At 40.0% G+C, this 16059-nt stretch overlaps 1 protein-coding gene across 17 annotated transcripts in view; it reads right to left on the bottom strand.

Moving 5' to 3' along the window:
- The window catches only part of SRPK2 (SRSF protein kinase 2), a 311814-nt gene that overhangs the window by 8880 nt on the left and 286875 nt on the right, over positions 1 to 16059 (bottom strand). For 10 of the 17 annotated variants that reach the window (XM_043551885.1, XM_043551812.1, XM_043551822.1 and 7 more), the window contains 2 exons: positions 15666 to 15758; positions 15154 to 15246 (listed from right to left, as the gene is read on the bottom strand). In XM_043551885.1, coding sequence (XP_043407820.1) covers positions 15154 to 15246; positions 15666 to 15758 — 186 coding nt within the window. The remainder of the gene's footprint in view (positions 1 to 15153; positions 15247 to 15665; positions 15759 to 16059) is intronic. The other 7 variants (XM_043551828.1, XM_037889171.2, XM_037889169.2 and 4 more) reach the window with 2 other exon arrangements.

The raw sequence follows: 16059 nt of genomic DNA, 5'->3' as shown, positions 1-16059 counted from the left end.
TGTCTGGAATTGCACCAAACCTGAAACCTAATTCACTTTGCAGGTAAGTGTGTTGGGTAGCTGATTTTCTACTGTGTAGTAGCACTTCCTGCACCTCCTTGGAACAGCAGTTCTCTATGTGCTGGAACCACAAAAGAGCCAAGCCTCGAGCTGGAGGATCCGCAGGCTGGGATGGAAAGTTTGTCCTTCATTCTGTGAGAGGAGGTTGGGGGGGTGAGGGGATGTTTGAAAAATCGCCAGCTGTGTCAGGTACAAAGAAAAATGGACTTAAAATAAACAAAAACAAACCTTCCCACTATTCTGTTGGTTGGCAAGAAGGAGGGGAAGAGATAGAGAGGAAGGGCCTTGGAAAGAAAGGAGGTTGTACATTTTATCTGGGTTAGGACTGGAATAAGGGTGAGTTGTCTCAAATTGGTTTCTAGCTGAAATCAGTAATTGGCAATGACATCACCTGTTTGTTAAAGGGTATAAAAAGTAAACTCTTAAAGGGTTCGTTGCTAATACCGGCCTGACCACGCTGGAGCCAACCAATATGGGTCTAAGCACCCTAGGTTTATCTTGGTTGTAAGTGTCTTGATTAAATACCTATAAATGTTTGGTTACCGTTTGGATGTAGTAAATTGCTTATTATTTAGGCTTTGGGGGAATGTTTAGAGCAACTGTATAACTCCTTTGGATTTAATAAAGGATTTTATGATTAAATTAGTGTTTGGTGGTGTCCCACATTAATATCAATAATTTCAAATATTAATTCTAGCATTTTGGAGACCACAAAGGGATGCCAGACTTTAATTTCAGTTGCTCTGAATCCCCAGAGTGAAGGGGTAACGACTGATCCTCTGGGGCAAGTATAGAAGTTTCTTCTAAAGAGAAATTCAGTAACAGAAGGGGACTAGAGGGAGGTACTTTAGATCACTATGTAAAAGAATGCCTGGCAGAGCACAGCAAAGATCTGTACTTGGAGCAAACTTTTTGCAAGTACAGCAAACTGTAAACTTGGCAAACTTGGAGGCTAACTGTACAGCAAACTGTACTTGGAGGCTAACTCTTTGCAGGCAAAGTGCACCACCTTGAAGAATGAGTGCAAAAAAGCACAAAGATAAGCTCAGTGCAGCCAAGAGAAATTGGCTGATAAATGTGTCACTTTGGGAGATAAGTAAGTGATTTAAGGAAAGAGAGAGCAGGGTTAAAAGGAGCTTTTGCACAAATTAACACTGCAGAGTTTGGAGGGAATTAAACAGTCAGGGGTTGTGGAAACCTTAAAGTGTGAAAGTGTTATAAGAAGTGAGTGCTTGATTTGATGATAAAACCCAGTTATGGCAGTACAACTTAGTATAGTCATGCTGGGTGGAACCCTGGTAGTCAAACAAATTATACAATGGGGTCAGGTGGTGGCTACTACCACCACTGTTTTTGGCCCCAGAAGCCTTTTCAGCTATTCTGAAGGAAAATGGGCCCTTTTCCCAAAGGAATGGTCTGTAAATAATCAATTATAAATGACTGTTCCAGGCACAGAGACACTCTGATTTAAGAAAAGGAGTACTTGTGGCACCTTAGAGACTAACAAATTTATTTGAGCATAAGCTTTCGTGAACTACAGCTCACTCTGATTTAAATCATTTGACTACGGACGATTTAGTCAAAATCACTACAAGGAAATAAGGGGTTTCCATTGGAATTTGCCTCTGAATGCACAAGGGAATGTAATCTGGGTAGAGCTGTGTAAAAGACAATTAAAGCAGTGCAATGGATGTTAAGGAAAAATGTTTTTTTTAAAAATGTAAATATATTTATGTAATTACATAAGGTTTTAAGGACCTAAACAAACACTCCTGTAAATCCCTATTTTGTCTTTTTAAAATGAATTGGCTTTTAAAAGATTTCACTAAAAATCTATTTGCATCTTTCATTCAAGGTTGCAAAACTGACAGACTTTTTTGTGAAACACAGGTAGCTAGTGTTATTTGGCTTTGTTATTTAGCGTTATTTTACCTTGGGGTACCTCAATGGTTTTATAAAGTTTAACATCATGTAAATAAGGACTAGAGGACATGGCTGTGGTGGCCAGAACCTGGATAGTGGGAAGAGACCCTGATCCTTTTTCAGTAATCAAACGGCAACTAAAAGAGTTGCGTGAAAAGAATGGAAAAATTAAAAAGATAGTGCACCTTTGGAGCAATAGCAGGGGTGAGGTATACAAGAGAAGAAATGTTAGGAACACTGAGCCTTAAGGTGGCCCTGAGTAAGCAGACAGTCACTTTGATAAAAATTCATGGGAATGCTGAAGCACAAAACCAAAGAGTTACACTTCATGTGAAAACTGACACGGCTAATATAATGTGATAGCAAATAAAAGTGGAAGTTAAACTATGGAAAGAACATGCATTTTCCCCATGGAATATGCAGCCTATGCTGTAAAAGGGGTAAAAGTAATGTAAGCAAAACATGCTAATTAATTAAGATCCTATAAAGGCTACGAAGAAGAGCAATGTTAGTTTGTGTTTTCTTCTTCAGATGGCTGTGCGTTTTGGAAGCAGAAACCAACCCAGCACCAAGATCAGTGAATATAAGAAATGGAACCATTAAAAATCTTATCCAGAAGTTATGATTAATTGTGATGTAAAGTAAATGTTATTAGGGAATGAAAATCTATTTGGTGATGTTTTGTAAATGGAAAAAAATAACTGTATTAAAACTAAGTAATTGTATAATAGATTGAAATGCCCTAGGTTGTAAACAAATACAACTAATTGCTTTGGGTTAAATCTATTAATGATGTGCTATATGTAGATGATATTCTGATGCATACTGCTGACAGGGAAAGCCATTTAAAAGCACTGTAAACCTTGTTTGCAGGTGGTTTCCTTCCTGGGACTAACCCTGCAACCTGGCCAGCAAGCTCCTGACAAATAAAAAGTTAAGTGATTTTGGAGCTGCCCTTCTCTACCTCAGAAACCGCACTGCTATTCCCCGCTGGGCATGACAGGATTTTGTCAAGACTTCATCTCTGACTATGAAGCAATCGCTGCACCCTTGTACTAGCTCCTGAAAAGATAGGTGGGAATTGACACATCCCAGCATACCCAAGCAGTCTAAAGAGGTTTTAACACAAACTCCAGTTCTTCACACCAGATTATACAAAACCTTTTGGATTGCTTTTAGCAACCAGGGACGCAGCCATTTCAGCTGTGTTAACTCAGGACTATCATCACAGGGGAAAAAAAAGAACCTATTGCTTATGTTTACAGGGTACTGAATTGAGTTGAAAATCAGCACAGCCCCTGTGAAAAACATGTTTTGACACATTTTAGATATCTGATAGGGTTAGCAAACACAAAACTGTTCACTGCTCATACTCCCTTAAAGTATCTTTTTGTCTGGGTCAATCAAAGATGGTACAGTGTCTAGTCCTAGACTGACACAGTGGTCCTTGCCAGTGGAAGAGCACCAAATTGAAGTCTGTCCTCTGAAATAACCCTCACCTTTGCCTGCAGGACTGTTAATTGAGTTACTCCACATGAGTGTCCTGGAAAAGTGGCCCTCACCCCTATTATAACATGTAGTGTGGCGCAGTGACTGGTTAATGGTAACACAAACAAGTTTATTAACTACCGAAAGTTAGATTTTAAGACAGCAAACAAATCAAAGCAGATTATCTAGCAAATAAACAAAAACGCAAACTAAACCTAACATACTAGATTGACTGGACATGAATTAGCAATTTCTCACCCTGACTGATGATACAAGCAGTCCTCCAAGTTTCCATACACAGGCTAGAAATCCCTCCAGCACTTCCCCCGGTTCAGTCTTTGTTCCTCAGGTGTTTCCTTGTGTGGGGAGAGAAGCCTGCCCAGCTGGGGAGGTTAGGGGACACAGCAGTTCCCACAGCTCCCAGACTGCACCCCAGGGGTGACAACACATCACATGCAGTACTATATTTAAATTCTGAAGGGCTGCACCTCGAGGTTCTGACAATGCATGTTGATGGGTCATCCGAAAAAGGGACCCCAGTCACAGAATTTGCAATTTGGGCTCCCTCGGTTTAGGCTGAACCTGTGCAGTGCAGATGTAGTACACACTCAGCACTGTATGTGGAATTGGCTGCTGCTGCGGAGGCATTATCACTCTGTAAAAAAGGACAAGTACTGGCTGGTGTAATATGCTCAGACTCTCAAAGGATCTGTGATGCCTTAACATTCCTCCCCTGGTGGAGTATGAATTTATTTTCCAGTGCAGATCACAAGCCTTTATGCTATCAAGCCCTTTTGTGCTATGTATGGAAATGAGCAACTAAACTGGGTAATTCAGCGGTATATGTAAAAGTAAAAGCTCATTCCAGACATGAGGAAACAAGCAAGAAAAACAGCAATCATGAAGCATTTAATCCCAGATAAAACTCTGTTTCCAGCATCAAGGTGGGGAGGCCCTTACTATATAATACAAATAGCCAGTGCTGCAATGTATCTAGTATGGACAGAATCAGGACCTAAAAGCAAGGATTGATGGCTACATGCTATTCAGTTAAAACTGTTTAGGGGTTCCCACTAAGGGAGCATCAGAACTTGTGTTTTGTTTTGCAGGCTGTTGGTAGTGTACAGAGGCAGGTGTGATTGTGCCTGGAGAACGTGACTCAATAAAACGCAGAGACAACAATCCCAATCTCAGGATATATTGAAATGACAGCTGAAAGTCCAATTCAGTTATGGTGTGAAATAAACAATGCTACTGGATATCACATACAATTCTGCAAGTGACCAGAGGACAAGTAAAAACAAGGTGATTGTGTAAGAACTGACAATCACAGCATCAATCCCTATTTTGGGAATGGTACCTTGAACTTTCCATTTGTGTATACTAGGTATAAGGGGTATAGTACATGTTTTGTGTTTCCTGTAAAATTTAATCAAACAAGGGCTTATTAATATATACCCTTTTGAGAATCAGGGAAGGTAGAACTAAGGGTGGAACAAATACCATAAATTGAAAAAAAACCAAACTGAGAATGCCCCAAGATGGAGGCAGGATCCAGTGATGAACTGATATTAAGGCTCCTTAAAGAAGTGCTGTACCATGATGTTCAGTTTATACATATAACTGTTTAATTTGATTTCACTGCATTCGCCAAAAGGAATATGCCCGCAACAGTTTGTCCAATTTTATGGCAAATGATTATGGGAAAGATCTTGTTAAAAAAAATGCAGAGATAAAGGCACCTGAATCAATTCAAAGGTGAAGCCAGCGGGGCCTATCTGCCAGTGATGTACCAGGATCGTTTGAAGTCAGAGCATCAATCTGAAACCAGGCAGACACAGAGACCTGGTGGGAACACGACTAAGCATTCCAGCACAAGCTGGCTGCAGCTGTATTGAGCCCAATGAATGAGCAAAGCAAAGAACTCATTAATTAAGAACTTTTGAATGTATATAATATGCATATATAATTAATTTGCTTAAGGAAGTACAGCATAAAGTAAATGAAATAGTTAACCAAACCAATGAATATCATCAAAGCAGCGCAATAGAGGGGGCCATAACATGTTCTGTGTATGGAGAGTATGCACTACACAAAATCAAGGCACCGCACAGATATAGAGAAAGGTAAATTTCCCACTTTTATCACCACAGAGAAATTGAAAACTTGGTATGGCAGAGATCATACTGATTGGTGTAAAACAAAACAAAACCCTCACAAAGGTCCAATACCATCATGTTAATTGTGGAAAAGACACAGGGGTCCTTATGCCACTTATGCTATCCATCCCAGGTCATTGAAACCATTGTCAGAGTATTACCAGTAGAAGTACTGGAAGAAATAAGATTTTAAAAGAGTTTGTTTCTCCTCCTCAGATACTGTTACAAAATAATGACACAGTATGGAAAGCTCCAGACTTCTCCTATTGCTTGCACTTGGGGGACACCTAAAGCAATCTCCAAACAGCACAGTACAGATACTGGGGAACTGGTAAAGCCAAAACTGCTCATGCTGCCAAAGATAAATGTTGGGTTGTGGCTGAAAGTAACCATTTTTGATATGGACCTAAAAACTTATTTTCATTGGCCAAGATTCACTGCAGTGATAAATGGAAAGACCTTACTTCCCAAACCCATTTTTCATAATATAACTAAATTACAGGCTGAATTCAGATTATAGGAGTATGCTTTAAAAGCAGTATCCAAGTCTTGGCATTGTATTCCTCCTTGGAGCCTGGATTTTAAAGCTTAGTAGCCAAGAACAGAGAATTCAGGAGTTAACTAACTTCTCCTGGTGGACAGAAGCACATGACGTGGGATTACACCCATGGTGAGGACTGTGATTCAAAGCTTTGGTAGTTCTCTATGTGATTGTGGTAACTGTAATTTTGATTTTGTATTTGATGTTGCAAAATCATAGAAGAATGTTTGAAATGCTTAATGTAAAACCCACATAGCATGTAGGGTTTTAAGGTGGAGAATGTAGAGATGGCTATGAAATTAAAAGAATTAACATTATTTTAAGCTTGGTTAAGAAAATAATGGCTGCTTTATGGTTTGTGGCTAGTAAGGAAAAGGCCCCAATCAGCAAGTAAAAGAACACTGTGAGAATAATAAGCAGCATTACTATTACTTGCAGTGTGGGAAGGATGTATGGTTAGAGCTGCAGCAACAAGACAAAGAAAATAAAAAACAAGTAATAGCAATGGGGAATTCAATCATTAGAAACACAGATTGCTGGGTTTGCAATGACCAGGAGAACCACATGGTGACTTGCCTGCCAGGTGCGAAGGTGCGGATCTCTCGAGACATCTACAAAGACTTATGTGTAGTGCTGGGGAGGAGCTACTAGTCATGGTACATGTAGGTACAAATGACATAGGGAAGATGGGAGAGAGGTCTTGGAGGCCAAATTTAGACTGCTAGGTAAGAGATTGAAGTCAAGGACCTCCATGGTAGCGTTCTCTGAAATGCTTCCAGTTCCACATGCAGGGCCAGTTGGATAGGCAGAACTGCAGGGTCTCAATGCGTGGATGAGATGATGGTGTAGAAAGGAGGGGTTAAGATTTATTAGGAACTGGGGAATCTTTTGAGACAGGTGGAGCCTAAGCAGTGGTCCCCAAACTTTTGAGGGTCATGCCCCCCCTACTTGGCCCACCCCCACCCCCCCAGGCCAGGAGCAGGCCATGGCTCAGGGTGGAGTGGGGCTGCAGACAGGAGAAAGGGGGCTAATGGCTGGGGCTACAGCTGGGGGCAGGAGCAGAGCCACGGCCAAGCCGTTGTGGAGGCTGGCAGCTGGGCCCACGGCCAGGTGCAGCTCTGCTCCCAGCATTTCTCCCAGCCTTGGGAACGGAGCCATGGCCAGCAACCGAGGCTGGGGCCTGGCACGGGGCCAGGAGTGAAACTGCACTGAGGCTGGGGATGGGGCCAGGTGAGTGGCCAGGATCCGGGAACATGGCTGGGGGCAGAGAGGACCTGGGGGACGCTCCCCTAGAGGGCACACAATACACTTTGGGGAACTCTGCTATACAGGAAGGATGGGCTCCACCTAAACCAAAATGGAACTGGATTGCGGGCAAATAACGTTAAAAAGGTCATAGAGCAGTTTTTAAGCTAAGGGCTGGGGGAAAACCAACCGGTGCAGAATAGCATGTGGTTCTGACAGAGACATCCCTTAGGGGGGTATCTATTCATGGACTTTCTCTATATCCTAGTGAGAAGGAGAGGATGGCAGATGATAAAATATGGGTAGGATCTGACAAGAGACAGTCAAATGAAAAAGAGACCCATTCAATTACATCACATAATGGCAGACAACTAAAAAGCGATTTTTTTAAAGTGCTTATATACAAATGCTAGAAGTCTAAATACTAAGATGGGTGAACTTAAGTGCCTCGTATTAAATGAGGATATTGATATAATAGGTATCACAGAAACTTGGTGGAATGAGGATAATCAATGGGACACAATAATACCAGGATACAAAATATACTGGAAGGCCAGAATAGGTCGTACTGGTGGGGAAGTAGCAATATATGTGAAGGAAAGCGTAGAGTCAAATGAATTAAAAAGGTTAAATGAACCAAACTGTACCCCAGAATCTCTATGGACATAATTCTATGCTTGAATAATAAGAATATACCAGTAGGATATACTACCGACCACCTGACCAGGATGGTGATAGTGACTGTGAAATGCTCTGGGAGATTAGAGGGGCTATAAAAATAAAAAATAAATCAATAATAAAGAGGGATTTCAACCCCATATTGACTGGGTACATGTCACCTCAGGACAGGATGCAAAGATAAACTTTCTTGACACCTTAAATCAGGGGTTCTCAAACTTCATTGCACCGCGCCTCCCTTCTGATAACAAAAATTACTACATGATCCCAGGCAGGGGGACTGAAGCCTAAGCCTGAGCCCGCCCAAGCTCCACCACCCTGGGGAGGTTGGAGGAGCCAAGCCAGAGTCCCACTGCCCGGGGGAGGGGGAACAAAGCAGAAGTCCAAGGGCTTCAGCACCAGACAGGGAGCCTGTAACCTGAGTCCCGCCATCCCAGGCTAAAGCCCTTGGCCTTTGGCACTGGGTGGTGGGTCTCATGCTTTGGCCTCAAACACCACCAAGTCTAAGCCAGCCCTGGTGATGACCCTCTTTGGGGTCCCAACCCACAGTTTGAGAACCACTGCCTTAAATGACTGCTTCTTAGAGCAGCTAGTCTTGGAATCCACAAGAGGGGAGTAAATCAAGAATTGCCTCTCAAGTGGAGTACAGGATCTTTTCCAAGAGGTGAATATGGCTGAGCCCCTTCGTAACAGTGACCAATAATAAAATTTTACTTCCCTGTGGGGCGCAGAGGGAAACACCAAAGCAGCCCAACCTGGTAGCATTTAATTTCAGAAAGCGGAACTACACAAAAATGAGGAAGTTAGTTAAACAGAAATTAAAAGGTACAGCACCAAAAGTAAAATCCCTGTAAGCTGCATGGAAATTTTTTGAAGATACCACAGTAGAGGTTCAATTTAAGTGTATACCCCAAATTAAAAAACATAGTAAGAGGACCAAAAAAGTGCCACTTTAGCTAAACAAAGTAAAAGAAGCAGTTAGAGGCAAAAAAGCATCCTTTAAAACGTGGAAATTTAAATCATAGTGAGGAAAATAGAAAGGAGCATAAACTCCGGCAAGTGAAGTGTAAAAATATAATTAGGAAGGCCAAAAAAGAATTTGAAGAACAGCTAGCCAAAGACTCAAAAAGTAACAGAATTTTTTTTTTTTAAGTACATCAAAAGCAGGAAGCCTACTAAAAAAACAGTGGGGCCACTGGAGAATCGAGATGCTAAAGGAGTACTCAAGAAAGATAAGGCCATTGTGGAGAAACTAAATGAATTCTTTGCACCAGTCTTCACAGCTGAGAATGTGAGGGAGATTCCCAAACCTGAGTCATTCATGTTAAGTGACAAATGTGAGGAAGTGTCTCAGATTGAGGTATCGTTAGAGTAGGTTTTGGAACAAACTGATAAATTAAACAGTAATAAGTCACCAGGACCAGATGGTATTCACCCAAGAGTTCTGAAGGAACTCAAAGTGTGAAATTGCAGAACTACTAACTGTGGTATGCGATCTATCATTTAAATCAGCTTCTGTACCATGACTGGAGGATAGCTAATGTAACACCTATTTTTAAAAAAGGCTCCAGAGGTGATCCTGGCAATTACAGGCTGGTAAGCCTAACTTTAGTACCAGGCTAATTGGTTGAAACGATAGTAAAGAACAGAATTATCAGACACATAGATGAACATGATTTGTTGGGGAAGAGTCAACATGTTTTTTGTAAAGGGAAATCATGCCTCACCAATCTACTAGAGGGGGTCAACAAATATGTGGACAAGAGGGATCCAGTGGATATAGTGTACTTAGATTTTCAGAAAGCCTCTGACAAGGTCCCTCACCAAAGGCTCTTAAGCAATATAAGTTGTCATGGGATAAGAGGGAAGGTCCCCTCATGGATCAGTAACTGGTTAAAAGACAGGAAACAAAGGGTAGGAATAGAGGGAGGGATAACTCAGTGGTTTGAGCATTGGCCTGCTAAACCCAGGGTTGTGAGTTCAATCCTTGAAGGGGCCATTTAGGGATCTGGGACAAAAATTGGGGATTGGTCCTGCTTTGAGCAGGGGTTTGGACTAGGTGACCTCCTGAGGTCCCTTCCAACCCTGATATTCTAGGATTCTATGATAATAAATGGTCAGTTTTCAGAATGGAGAGAGGTAAATAGTGGTGCCCATCAGGGGTGTATACTCAGATCAGTACTGTTCAACATATTCATAAATGATCTGCAAAAAGGGGTAAACAGTGAGGTGACAAAATTTGCAGATGATACAAAACCACTCAAGACAGTTAAGTCCAAAGCATACTGCAAAGAGTTACAAAGGGACCTTGCAAAACTAGGTGACTGGGTAACAAAATGGCAGATGAAGTTCAATGTTGATAAATACAAAGTAATGCACATTGGAAAACATAATCCCAACTACACATATAAAATGATGGGGTCTAAATTAGCTGTTACCACTCAAGAAAGAGATCTTGGAGTCATTGTGGATAGTTCTCTGAAAATATCCACTCAATGTACAGTGGCAGTCAAAAAAGCTAACAGAATGTTGGGAATCATTAGGAAAGGGATAGATAAGACAGAAAATATCATATTGTCTCTATATAAATCTATAGTGCGCCCACATCTTGAATACTGCGTGTAGATGTGGTCGCCCCCATCTCAAAAAAGATATATTGGAACTGGAAAAGGTTCAGAAAAGGACAACAAAGATGATTGGGGTATGGAACAGCTTCCATATGAGGAGAGATTAATAAGACTGGGACTTTGCAGCTAGGAAAAGAGACGACTAGGGGGGATATGATAGAGGTCTATAAAATCATGACTGGTGTGGAGAAAATAAATAAGGAAGTGTTTACTCCTTCTCATAACATAGTAACTAGGGGTACCAAATGAAATTAATAGGCAGCAGGTTTAAAACAAACAAAAGGAAGTATTTCTTCACACAACGCACAGTCAACCTGTGGAACTTTTTACCAGAGGATGTTGTGAAGGCCAAGACCATAACAGTATTAAAAAAAGAACTAGATAAGTTCATGGAGGATAGGTCCATCAATGGCTATTTGCTGGGATTCAAAACTATGCTCTGAAGTGTCCCTAGCCTCTGTTTTCCAGAAGCTGGGAATGGGTGACAGGGGATGGATCTCCTGATGATACCTGTTCTGTTCATTCCCTCTGAAGCACCTGGCATTATTGAAATACAAGATACTGGGATAGATGGACCATTGGTCTGTCCTGGTATGGCTGTTCTTATGTTCTAAAAACTGACTTTAAAGAAACAAACGCAAACCTTCCCACGGTGCCGTTGGTCAGCAACAAGAAAAGGCCTTGGGAAGAAAGGAGGCTGTAAATCTTATCTGGATTAAGACTGAAAATAGGAGTGAACTGTCTCAAACTAGATTTTAGTTGAAGTCAATAATTGGCAATGACATTATTTGTTTTTTAAAGGGTTCATTGCTAATACCTACCTGACCACACTGGAGCCAACCAATATGGGTCTAAGAACCCCTGGGTTTAGCCCAGTTGCAAGTATCTTGATCAAATGCTTAAAAATGTTTTGTTGCTCTTTGGATGTAGTAAATTGCTTATTATGTAGGCTTTTAAAGCATGTTTATGGCAATTATATAAGTACCATTTGGCCTCTGGCTTTAATAACATAATTTATGGTTAATTAATGTTTGGTGGTTTCCCATATTAATAATTTCAAATATCATTAAAAATTCCAACACCCTAGCTCCTCTGATGCTTTCTGGCCAATGACAGACAGTTTGTAAGCATGTTTTCTTTTCTTCAGTCTAGCTGACAGTTGAAACAAAAGACCCCTTTAAATTCAATCCTTAAATGCAGCTCTTCTCCCACAACCATCTTCACAGCCTTCTGCTGTGAATGACTTTCCAACCAGTGTGTGCTTCAACAGCGCCCTCTGCTCTAATTGACTGGCTAGACTTGTTCACAACATTTAGAGGTGCGGCAGTCCCAGTCTCGGGGGATCAGTTCTACCATAGTATTTGACATAGAGAAGGGAACAGACATTCTGGGCTTTCAATGTCTCTTCCATAACAAGTAGCTTGGGCCTTTTTTGAGTGGTAAAGGACACAAATGACACTCGAGGAAGTCAGTATACAGATTGGAGCCACAGCTGCAGGGCAGAGCGATCTAAATCATTGCTTTACATCACTTGATTTTTTTAATTGATTTAAATCCGGTTGAGGCTTTGTAAACCTAAATTTGATCTGGGCTATTGGGACTTTAGTTTAAACTGACAATGAACCAAATTATAAATGCTGGTTTTGGGGGTTGTTGTTTTTCTTTTTTTTTTAATTATACTATTGCAAAGGTATCTTGTCTGAATTTTACAAAACTGTAAAAAATCGAAATATTGAAAATGAAGGCCTTGAGCCTGAAAACACAAACTAATAAACTTTATTCATGTCAACAGTGCCATTGACTTCAATGAGACTACTCCAGTGCTTAAAGTTAAATTTGTGCATAATTGTTTGCAGCAACAGAGGCTACAGTTGTGTTTTTTGATACACAGAGGATATTTTTAAAAACAGGAGGCTAAAATTGGACTTCTAAGCCCACATTTAGGTAAGTGTGAAATTTTCACAAGCACCTAAGTGACTCAGGTGCACAAACCCCACTGACTGCTCATACATCATAGTTTGTAGTTTCTATGGTGTGGCTATTTGTTTATCAGTCTTCTATATGGGTTCATGTATTCTCACAGTAAGGGTGTTCATGAAGCTTGGGACTTATATTTTTCAGCCTGAACATTTTAAGTGTGAAAACTTAGTAGAAAAAAACTATGTAAAATCTGAAATTCTTATTTGAAAACTAATTAAAGTAACAAGTGCATACATCCAGTTTAGCACTGGGAATAATGTAAAGAATTAACATGTAAATAAAAATTCTGATTTAAATTTAAACAGATTTAAATTAAAAATATAATGATTTAAATTAAAAAATAAAAGTAAATAATTACTTTTATCCACCTTACACAGCTGGAGTAGTGTTTGAAACCCAGTTTCCTGCCAGGATCAGCCATGACAATGAACAATACTAATTGATATAATCCGAATCATCGGTTGGTAATGAACAACTTACTTAATAGAGAAGAACAAATCACAAATAAATGGTTCCTACAAAAAGGCCACCAGAACACTTCTCTATAGGACTAAGGGCTATAGGACTCTATAGGACTTTAGTTTTAACATCAACATTTAAAAAAAAAAAAAAAGTAACAAGCCAATTAACTATTTGAAAGGAGAACGAGTAAGAAAGAATTTTAACACAGCTGACTGTGCTGGGAGAAACAACGAGGAGTCCTTGTGGCACCTTAGAGACTAACAAATTTATTTGGGCATAAGCTTTCATGGGCTAAAACCCACTTCATTTCCACTCCATGCACCTGATGAAGTGGGGTTTAGCCCACGAAAGCTTATGCCCAAGTAAATTTGTTAGTCTCTAAGGTGCCACAAGGACTCCTCGTTGTTTTTGCTGATACAGACTAACATGGCTACCACTTTGAAACCTGGACTGGGAAAGGAAGTGATGGTTGACTCCTTATCTACTACTGCACTAAAAGTTCAGATCCACCAGGGGGCACTGTGCATGGCCTCACTGAAGACAGCTCTGCCAAAGTGGAAATCTGCAGGGGGGACTAACAAAGGAGAATGAGACAATCATTAGAAGTAAATGAATTCCTTTTTCCACATTATATTACGCTTACAAAGTGCCCCAAAGGATTAAAATGTCCTCAATAGTAAAGTTTCCTCTTTTGTACACCACAGACAACTTCAATTAATGACAATTTCTAGGTAGTTTTAAGGTTTTAATGCCTTCTGGTCATTAAGCTGGTCAATCTGTGCTAAACTGGTATTTCAGCCAACATGACCTTCATCACAATCCTTACGAAGAGAGCAATAACTAAAATGGCAGTTTATGTGCGCATTTAAACTCACCACCACAGTGAATCAGTGTTGGATTTGGGAATAGAACCCAGCAGTCCCTATTGCTGCTTAACCACCAAACATCACCACTTTCCACCATGAATTTAATTATGAAGTCTGAAGTAATGCTCTGCCATTATAAGTGCTATTCTAAGCTGGTGTTTTCCATGGCCTGCTGAAGAGAGCATTTGAGAATATCTATTAGTATTAACTTAATTTTAGACAAGTAGATGATTACCCTTTTTTTTCATAAATAATAAAAAGAATATGGTGAACTGAATGAGAAGAGAAAATATCAAGAGACACAGCAGATACTGCAACTTGACAACAGAATGATTCACCCACATTACCACAAATTTAAAAAAGTAACTTACATTAGTTAATTCTACTAACCTAATCAAAGACAAAAAGTTAATGGAATCAAGGGAATGACACATTACATTAAAAACATTTTTTGCCCTGTGCCACACAACACACAGGGTAAAAATTTGTTTTAAATGTCCTGTGATACTTAAAATGAGACAGCACTATCCAGACAGAGGATGGAAGCTGTACTCACCCTTATGTCACACAATTATCTTTTCTGCACTCAGTCTAAACACAAATGGTAAGATAATGGCAGGATACATGATCTCTGTGTTGAGTGCTCACTTATCCCATCCCTCAGTTTGACCTATATAAAGAGGGTTTGCTTGAACACTAAATAAGATGAAAACCAGATAACTAATATTTTCCAGAAAGTATTTTAACTCCTTTCAATGGTGCCAAAAAGTGTATATTCCCTGACAGTTCCTTCATATAAGACATCAACTGAAATGGATTGAACATTAGGTCGTATTTGATACACTGCACATATTTAAGCAGTTAAATAGGGTTTCATAGACATTTTACTTAACATCCACAACTTTGTTGAGTACACCATTTAATATAAATGATACAGGGAAACGGTTTTTATTCTGCAACTTCCTGCTCTTCAAAGAATGGTGAGTTCACATTTATCAGGACTCTTCTTTAACATGGTGTCCTCCCTTAAATTGATATATTTCTTCAGTAATCATAAATGAACGTACAATTTCTCCTTTTGGATAGTACTATGCTTTAAATTAGTGTTGCATAAATACCGTTACCTTTTTTGGTGAAAAACTCCTTGGAATATTTCCCCAACATAGCGTATTTTCGAGGGATTTTTCCCAGCAGTTCAATGATCAATGCTATGTGATCTGCATTGGAGAACATTGCCAGCAAAACAGAAACATACAACAGTTTAATCAGTACACTGCATGCACACACTAACACTGGCCCGGTACAGACAGAAATAGATTGATCCTGGTAAAAAAATGTAAGGGCACTTCCACCAAAACTTCTTCATCCAAAATCACTGAACTGCAGCCTTTAAAGATAAGATTTTACCAATAAAGTGATTTAAAATATGTCAGCAATTGTTCCTTTTAAATTAGTGCAACTAAAAAAAGGAGTTCTTCATAGCTTTTTGTTTTTAATTTGTTAATGTTTATATACCAGGGGTAGATTTTTGTTATATGACTTGAGAAAATGCTCTTTATTGGTATGCGTTACAACCAGCAACTGCTATTCCACTTCTGTCTGCATCACGGCGCCTTTCAAAAAGAAGAGGTACTACCTCTGCGATTGAAGAATTCCCGAGAATATTTTCCAGATAGAGCAAAGTGCCTTGGGATATTGCCTAGCAGCTCTATGATGTGTGCTATGTGGTCTATGAAGGAGAGAAAAAAAGGACACAGGAGTGGGAAGGGCAGGGAAAGGATGGGATAAAAAGAGGAGGAAAGAAACCGGAATTAGTAAAAAATCAGAAATAGTTTCAAATCAACAGTGTTTGCAGCAAACCCATGCACAGGTTTCCAGGGTCAGCAGAACTCCGGCATCCTTAGTCGCATTTAGGAACAATGAATGATGCCCATGTTACCGCTGCAAGGGGCATTACAAGCACACAAGCATGGAAATGGACAGGTATATAGATGGAAGCAGGAGTTAATTCTGTGGGTTTTTTTTAAATT

Source organism: Chelonia mydas, chromosome 1 (genome assembly GCF_015237465.2).
Source record: "Chelonia mydas isolate rCheMyd1 chromosome 1, rCheMyd1.pri.v2, whole genome shotgun sequence".
Classification (NCBI taxonomy): Eukaryota; Metazoa; Chordata; order Testudines; family Cheloniidae; genus Chelonia; species Chelonia mydas.
This window is presented reverse-complemented; position numbering and strand designations above follow the sequence as displayed.